The 9,358-nt window shown below is 43.3% G+C and overlaps 1 protein-coding gene across 1 annotated transcript; it reads right to left on the reverse strand.

The window, feature by feature from the left end:
- Window positions 1-31: 31 nt before the first annotated feature.
- Window positions 32-9,187, reverse strand: LOC308099693 (interferon-induced very large GTPase 1-like; the record flags this gene model as incomplete). The annotated part of the gene is made up of 6 exons (XM_080448426.1): window positions 9,072-9,187; window positions 8,812-8,849; window positions 7,519-7,630; window positions 5,532-5,569; window positions 466-1,416; window positions 32-37 (listed from the first exon to the last, which is right to left on the reverse strand). Exons 1-6 carry the CDS (start codon window positions 9,160-9,162, stop codon window positions 32-34), a joined length of 1,236 nt encoding a protein of 411 aa, XP_080304552.1. The 5' UTR covers window positions 9,163-9,187.
- Between the last annotated feature and the right edge of the window lie 171 nt (window positions 9,188-9,358).

Raw genomic sequence — 9,358 nt, forward strand, 5'->3', positions numbered from 1 at the left:
GGCCCTTAAAGATGGAGTGCCATGATATTTTTCAACCCTAAAACCTGATCATAAGGTATTATTATTATGTAAGGATTTTTTTCAACAAAAAAAAAGTGTACAGTAAGTGTTAAAATGTTGTTTTTATGTAGACACACCCACCAGTGCATTAAGTATACCTGGTTCTCACCTTAGCACCTCCTCCACCACCTTAGCACCACCCACCTGTCCTAGTCCCTCCTCCTCCTCATGCCCACACCTGTTGTGTTATGATAATGAGGGGGAGGGTGTGGGCTTTGTGATGTCACTAAAGCGCTGTTTCTCTATTGGCACGTTTGACCCTCAAGGTTTCAGCCTCCAGGAAGAAACTCCAAATAGTCAGAGAAGACATAAAACACCATAAAAACACCACCGGGGGGCTTAATGAAGTTCTATCAACCTCATAGACACATGGAAAACAGAAAAAGTGCAAAAACATGGCACCACCTCTTTAACAAGCTCTGCCACCATTGTATCATCTCTTCTCAGAGTAGGTAAAAGGACAACATTAACTGAAGCCTTATCAATCAGTATTGCACGCTGTTTATCGTGTGTTAGAGCATCTCCATGGAGATTACAGAAGGCAACACAGTCAGAGAAAGCATCATTTGGTTTCCCAGCAGGACAGTACCAGGCAATCTCTGCCATACCATCTATCAGACAGTGAGATTTGGTGGCACCTGAACAATTCCTATGAAAGAACGTGCTGTGGCGGTTGTTGATTAAGGTATTCATCAGCTGAGATTTAGATGATGACACTGAGCCAAAGCGTAAAAATGACACCATAGGTGTCTCAGCTTGGCAAATAGGCAAATCCTTATTTGTTTTGGTACCTGAATGCATATCAGTTACCTTCCATGTTTTTCTTATTTGCCTAAATGTCCACAAAGGACACTGGATATCCATTGTGACAGGGTCAGGCACAAGCAAAGGTAAGGCATACTGACACTGTGATAGTTTGGTAATCATGTCCTGCCTGAGAAAGCTATCAGAGCAGTGAAACACAGCCATCTGAACATCCATTGGATTGATATGGCACTGCTTCATGCTCTGATCAGTGTTTACATTGGTCCTGTCAAAAACATCAAAGAAACTTTCTTCTCTGGAACCCTTGTCAGAATCTTGAGTGACTTTTACATTGTTTTCTACTGGAATGTACCTGGCTCTGTGGTCTAGCATTAACAATTTCTGAAGGAAAGCATGAACTAAATCTTTCTCAGTTATCTCATTGGGCTTCTTCATGGAAGAGCCTATTTGCAGAATGTCAGCAGTTGTTAACTTATCTAGGTAGTTGTCTTTAAGGTGAAGTCTGCAAAGCAGTTCATTAAATTCTCTTGAACGTTCTTTTTCTGGGCTGATCTTTTCAGAAATCTTCACAGATTGCTGTCCTTGGCCGACCTTTAAAACGAGCAATCAAACAAAAAAACGTCTATTAATAAAATCAGATATGGAGCAAAAAGCCCTGAAGGTCTTGTGACACCAAATACAGTTCTCTATCGTATCGAGACTATCTCTCCACCCAACATATTTCATATCTATGGGGACCCCACCTCGCTTAAAATGTGGATACAACAGTCGGACTGGCATGCACAGCCCTATATAAGGCCCAGGTGTGCGTGATTACACAGATTATTTGATCTCCACCGAGCATTCTAAGACGTGGGTCTTCTGAGCAGAAGTGTAGAGCAGAAATTATCAAGAACAGAATCTTTTTGGAAGATTTCTTTTGGAGAGAACTACTTACAAGTTGGCAGCTGTTGGAATCCACTGCAAAGTGCAGTTCAGAGAGCTGGTGTTAAGTCGCTCCTCTCGGGGTTGCTGTCACGGCTCATTTGTAGGCAAACAAACAAATTAAGGGAAGTGTGGACCAGTGGTGTAAAGTAACCAAGTTTATTCAAGTACTATACTTAAGTACAAATTTAAATGTATTTGTAGATCTTCTATTTTCAAAAGATTTGTATACATCTATACATTTGAAAAGTCCCGTCAGTGGAGACACTTGGCGGAGCGCTGGTGGTCTGTCGAACACACCCTGGGGGGCCATTATAGCCCGCTTTACGGTGTATTACCGATTGGGTCGGTTTACACGTGCGTGGCGGGTCTGCCAGGGGTCCCCTGAATCAGTCATTGCACGTTATACAGCGTATTGCCGATCAGGTCGGTTTACGCGGCTGTGGCGTAGTTCGCTGGAGAACCGGGGTCGGTGATACCAGCGGAGCGCATCCGTACTGTCAGGGGCAAGCGGAGCGCACCATATATGGTGTGTTGCACGGTGGGGCCGTCTAACACCTAGGTGTGATTCTGCATGGTGGCGCACATCCACAACAAGGAAAGAGTTTGGAGTGCTCCAGTGAGCTTAATGTCAGAGTGTTTGTGTTGGAGCGCCTCAGTGCGACTGCAGAGTTCATGTGCAACCTCTTCCAGAGAAGATAGAGACACTAGAAACTCTGCTGGAGACACAAAACAAACTGCTGGACATTGAGTTTGATATGGACATCCATCCTAACAAATAAAAAACATACACAAACATATACAACATATATATATATATATATATATATATATATATATATATATATATATATATATATATATATGGGCTGGAGATGGAAACAGCGGAGTGGGGCTGTATGTGGGGCGTATATGCCCACAGAGGATGGCCATGACCAGTGTGGGCCCTGTCCCGGCCCTGGTCACGCCATAGCAGCTCGTGAGGATCCTGCCTCCTGTATGAATTGCTTCATCTTGCCAGCTAAGGCTAGGCAGGCCAGGTGCCTGGTGTGTTGCACGGCGGGGCCGTCGACACACCTAGGTCTAATTCTGCATGGTAGAATCCGGTCATCGAAGCCACGGAGTAAGCTCCTTGCTCATCCCGAGAATGCACAGAACCATGGCTGTATAGACTTAGATAGCCAACATAGGGGCTATTCTGTCACTGTATCAGCGCCCGCTTACACGGCACTTGTGTGACCATATAGCCCTGACCTTTAATGAGGAGCTGCAGGAACATGCTTGCAGGCTCCCTAGGCTGTTGGAGGAACAAGCAGGGCTATGGCTGCTCTCTGGTCGGTGAGGCGCCATTGGTGGCTGTCCTAGTCCAAGCTGCGGCAGGAGGACCGAGCTTGTCCGATGAAGCTGCCTATTGAGCCATCGGCCATGTTCGGCCAAGGGGCCAGTGCCTGGCTACAACGAGCTAAGGAGACTCTTGGATGTGCACGGGAGGTGATGGTAGGAATGCTCCGGCAGCTTGCCTCGGCAGCTCCTCGAGCTGCTTGCCTCTGCAGCTCCTCGGGCTGCACAACCCCAGTCGGGTTTGGCAGTTCCAGGTGACCTACGGGTCTGGTTGGAGGCCAACCGGCGTGGTAGGGCTAGATGTGCTCAGCGTGCTGGGCGGGCCCAGTGCCCCCCCGAGCCCACGCCTCAGTCCTGACGGTTCTGGGAACCCAGCCCCCTGCTGCTGTCTCTCGGGACAGTAGCTGTCCTGGAAGACAATTCAGGTGGACCCCTGGGTGGGTTCCACAGGGGGCTCAACAGGGGTTGAAACCCCTGCGCTCCAGGATGTTGACAGTGCTGAGGGTCTGACAGGCCATCCTCCAAGGCGACTGGCTTGCCATGCTCGACCGGGGGATGCTTATTCTCAGATCCCAAGATCTGATGCACTGACGCTATCTCGGGTTCGTCTTAGACGATAGAACCTTCGAGTTCTGTGTCCTCCCATTCGCTATATATCTAGCCCCCACACGTTACAAGGTGCTTGGACGCAGTCCTGGGACCTTGGCGTCAGGAGAGCCTTTACAACCTAAATTGGATGACGGCTGGTGTGTGCTTGCTCAAAGGTGCAGTGCCACAACAATGTGGCCAGGCTCCTGCAGCACATTGGGCACCTAGGCCGGCGCCTCAACATGAGGGTTTGCAGGCGTCAGCTCTCACAGTCCGCAGGGTTCCTCGACATGTGTTAGAGGCCAAAGCAGGGACTCTGTCCATTGCTCCAGCGGGACGGGCCACCCTCAGGGCTTGCTCGTCCTGATTTTCAGTTGAGGGCCAGGTTGACGTGTAGGCTGTGCCTCCGCCATTTGGGGCTGATGGCAGCCACGGCACACATTGTGCCCCCGGCTCTCCTGAACATGCGGCCAGTGCATTCCTTGTCAATCACAGTCATGCACCATACGGGGCGTATCGCTGGCGGGGTCAGCTAACGCGTTCGGGTCTATAGTTCCGTCTGTGCGGTGACACAGTGGAGCATGCGAGACTGCCAGGGGTGAGCAGAACGCACCATACGGGTGTGCCAATGCATGTCCAGTTACGCAGGGTGGGGCAGCCAGCACCCCTTTCACTGAGTGTGTGCTGGCCTCCGCAGCAGGACATGGCCTTCACCAGTCGCATCTGTAAGGATAATTGTGGAGTTGCAAGCTCTGTCAGTCCATGAGGAGCCTTGCAGGTCTAGGCCCAGATGATGGGGGAGTATTGTTACGCCCCAGCGGCCTTTCTCCCCAAAGTTCATCCCAATCAGGTGTTTGAGCTCTGTCCTCTCTTTGACATGCAGACAGATGGAGTACAAAGACAGAGTCGGTCCCCACTCTGCCCTGTTAGAGCGTTAGAGTCGTACGTCAGGGCCACACAGGCCCACAGAGTAACGGACCAGTGCTTCGGGTGCTAAGCAGGAGTGCTTGGACCACTGCCGAAGGCTAGGCTGTCCCACTGGATCATAGAAGTGATACAGCAGGCATACAAGCATGCAGGAGTACCAGTGCCGCCTGAGTGTGGGCACACTCGACCCGTGGGACGGCGGCCTTCTGGGCGCTGTGGAATGGTGTGTCTCTGACAGAGGTCCGCACAGCAGCGACATGGCCCGACATGGGCCCTTTGGGGAGTCGGTCTTGTGTGCTACTCAGTGGTGTCACCGTCACCTCCACCAGTCAAGTCGGCCTTGCGTCTGGCGGGCTGGCTTGAGCGGCCCATCTCCCCTGTGATCACTGGCCCTGGCGGCGGATGGCGTCTGGCTGTCCAGTCACCCCAGGGGTTGTAAATATTTTACATTGTGCATAATTGTAAATATTTTAAATCGAACGTACTGTACTTGTAAATATTTTAATTGCAGTATGTGCTGGATCGGAGCCCACTGGTGTTGGCTCCTGGGGTCTGGGACTGATTCGCTTCCTCACGAGGTGTCTTACAGAGTTCCCCATACATATGAAATATGTTGGGTGGAGAGATAGTCTCGATGTGATAGAGAACGTTCGGTTTTGTTGTAACCTTTGTTCTCTGAGTGAAGAGACTATCTCTCCACCTCGATGTCGCTCGTCAGCGGTGTAGATCAAAGTAAAACCAGTGTAATCACGCACACCTGGGCCTTATATAGAGCTGTGCGTGCCAGTAGGACTGGTGTGTCTTAAAGAAATATCCACGTTTTAAGCGAGGTGGGGTCATTCCCCATACATATGAAATATGTTGGGTGGAAAGGTAGTCTCTTAACTCAGAGAACAAGGCTACAACGTAACCAAACGTTATCTTACCTCAGCCGTGTTCTTGATGCTAACTTCCTTGAAGGAACCTATTTGTATAAACAAATACAGGTTAAACCATTACAGAACTCAATGCTGTGTTGTTTAAATATAATCTGTCATAACTCATGTTTCCCTGAAGGTCAGTGTAATACATTTTGAGGTCTTCAGTTACAAGTTTACTGGTTTTAATAAGCATTCAGTATGTTCACTTGTGAGAATGTGTTGTATGTTCCTAATTTGCAATTAAATCTTTGTTAAGGGTTTTTACCTGTCTCACTTGGAGCAGGAACAGTGCTGCTGGTATCTGAAGACTTGTTTTCAGGTGTTGCGTTGTCATCTTCTCCAACATCTGTCAACTCTGAGCTTCCAGCATCAACAGCTTTGAGTTCAATCTAAGAAAACAGGACATTTTCTTTAAACATTTGTATTGTACTTAAAGGGATATTTCACTTTCAAAAAAACTTTGGGTCATTTTATCATCTACTTAGGCTTTTGTTTTGCTTGATTCACTATTCAGATATTTGATATTCATACAAATCAGACACGCCCCCTTCCTATACAAACCCATTATAACTTCAAACTAAATTTTTAACATGTTAGATTAATCAAAAACACCCGTCTTGGTTCTGGTGACTCACCCTGCCCTCCTAATATGCGAGGGGGCCGTGTTTTTTCGATTACTTTTTTCATTTATTTTATTTAATTTTTTTATTGTGTTCAATTTTTTTCATTTTCCAAAAAAAATATTAAAAAGAAATGAAAAAAGTTATCGAAAGAACACGGCTCCCTCACGTATTAGGAGGGCAGGGTGAGTCACCAGAACCAAGGACGGGTATTTTTGATGAATCTAACATGTTAAAAATGGAGTTTGAAATTATAATGGGTTTGTATAGGAAGGGGGCGTGTCTGATAAAATGTATATAAAATATCTAAATACTGAATCAAGCAACTTAAAAACAGTCTGGGTGGCTGACAAAAGCCTGAGTAGACGATAAAATGACCCAAAGTTTTTTTGAAAGTGAAATATCCCTTTAAGCTTTGTATAGGGGCTGATAATCTGATTTGTTTTATAAAATAAATGCACAAAAACAATACACTAATACATTTATAACCGTAAACACATGTACTCACAATTACAAACAAACACACACATCAAACACAAATGGACTCAACCACATGCGAGCAAACCAATACAGCACCACATGCATTCACCAGTTGTTCTAGAGTCTTTAACGACTATAACCATTGTTAAACAGTCCACAACGAGATGAAGAGTCCATGATTTATGAATAGAAGGGAAGGGAGTTCTCATACATTGTATAGTCTGATAGCTGTTGGCCCAATGATAGTCTGTACCAGTCTGTGTATTACTAATGGAATGTTCGCCATTGACCCTCCAATATATATAAGGTAACACATATGGAACTCTGTAAACCATTTCCTTCTAAAAACTAAAAACTGTATCTAATATAAATTCAAACCTTTAAAAACAAAATGACCAAAATTGTATGTAGATAAAAGTGGTTTAGTATAATCACATGTGGTGCAAAAAGCCTTTTAACATTCTTGAGAAACCAATAACTTGATCTTACCTTATCCTTGTTTGTGCTGCTATCCATGGAACCTACAGCATTTGTATAATCAAATATGTACAGATTTAATTATACAATTATACATTTACTGCAACAATCTCAATATTGCTTCAATTAAAGGCATTTTGTGATAGCTAATGTTTTCCTGAAAGTCAGTGCAATAATATCTGTACTTGGTCTGTACTTTATTCCCATCTACCCTGAATCTCTTCAGCACAATAACCTATATATATACTAACTCACAACACATCCAGAATATGGATGCTAGGATTCAAGTGGTTAAATTATTCTGTTACATATTACATTATTCTAATAATCGCTAAGCATGTTCAGTTGTGAGAATTTGTTATGTGTTCTTAACTTTTGGAACATCCAAGTAGTGAATTATTTAATGCAGGTTTTACCTGTCTCACCTGGAGCAGGAACAGTGCTGCTGGTATCTGAAGACTTGTTTTCACTTGTGTTGTCATCTTTTCTGATCTCTGAGCTTCCAGCATCAACAGCTTTGGGTTGACTCTAAGAAAATGTATACATTTCACATCTGAATGATCTACAGTACAAGCAACTTTTAACTTTGTTGTGTATCACAACTGCATAATGAATGACAATCTTAGTTGGTCAAGCCCAGTGGTGGGCAAAGTACTCAACCTCAGTACAGCAGTGTTGATTTTGACAGCAAATTTTGATTTAGTTTTAGTCATAGTCTTTTGAATAAAATTCCATTTAGTTTTAGTCATATTTTAGTCATCTGAAATGTTAAAATCTTTGTCTAGTTTTAGTCGACTAAATATCATAAGATTATAGTCATCTAAATCCACAGTTGATTTAGTCGACTAAAATGTATTTTGGAGGTGCCTTGATGGCGTCGTAATGGCTGATTTTACACTTGGTTGCATGCTGCAACGCGTTGATAGCTTGTAGATCGGCTATTTTCAGAGCGTAACACCCGAGCGGAACCAAGCATAAAATGACTTGTCTTTTAGTTCTACTGGATCTCTTCCCCACTAGTCCCTTACTAACATTTTAGTCTAGTTCTTATTTGTTGACACAATTGACAATATGTTTAGTCTTAGTCTTAGTCATCATAGCTTAGTTTTTATTTAGTTTTTATTTAGTTTTTGTCAGTGATAAAAGATTTTTCGTCATAGTTTTAGTCGACAAAATCAACACTGCAGTACAGTAGTAGTCGAAGTATACAGTAGATACTCCTGGTAAAATTTTACTCAACTACTAGTGAAAGTTAGTTGTTCATTCAAATTTGTACTTGAGTTAAAGTACTAGAGTACCTGATTTTAAAAATATTCAAAAGTACATGCTATAAAAAATACTTGAGTATGCAAAAGTGCAAATGGCAAAGCAAATGTTCTTTTTAATATCCAAAACAACTGATCTACAAGCTCACAACATGCCACCTAGCACCACATTTTGAGCTTGTACATATGCTATTTTCACTATTATTAATAGAGCTTATCTAAGTGATTAATTCATAATACATTTTTTAAGTTAGTAAGTAAGAGTCAAAAGTACAATATTTTGTCCTTTAAGTGAAGGGGAGTCAAAGTCATAAGATGGATTTAATATGGACCTCAGTACATGGCCTTGCAATAACATTAGCTTAAATAGTAAAATGGTTTAAATAATGTACATTGGACAAAAGCTTTCAACGGTCTTATGCCACCAAATACAAATTATCTTACCTTATCCTTGTTCTTAGTCATGTCTTTATCAATGGCGCCTATAGATACAGGTTGAACATATGCAGTAAGTACCTCCACTTAGCTTAATTTAAACATAAGTTTATATGTTTTTTTTTTTTCCCTGGAAATCAGTGTAATAATCGTTGAGTTATTACATGTTGAGTTAATGAACACTGCAGTGTGTTCAGTTGTCAGAATTTGTTGTGTGTTCATAACTTTTAGAACATCCAAGCAGTGAATTATTGAATGCAGGTGTTTACCTGTCCGACTTGGATCAGGAACAGTGCTGCTGGTATCTGAAGACTTGTTTTCAGGTGTTGTGTTGTCATCTTCTCCAACTCTATCTGACATCTCTGCACTTCCAGCATCAACAGCTTTGAGGTCACTCTAAGAAGACAGGAATTTGTATTTAAATATTTGTATTGTACTTAAGCTTTGTATAGTGGCTAATAATCAGATTTGTGTCATGAAATAAATACACAAAAACAATTCACAACAATACACTAATGCATTCATATAACACATGTACTCTACTTCAAACAAACAC

The sequence above is a fragment of the Gymnoscopelus braueri genome (genome assembly GCF_963280865.1).
Source record: "Gymnoscopelus braueri genome assembly, chromosome: 13".
In the NCBI taxonomy this organism is placed as follows: Eukaryota; Metazoa; Chordata; class Actinopteri; order Myctophiformes; family Myctophidae; genus Gymnoscopelus; species Gymnoscopelus braueri.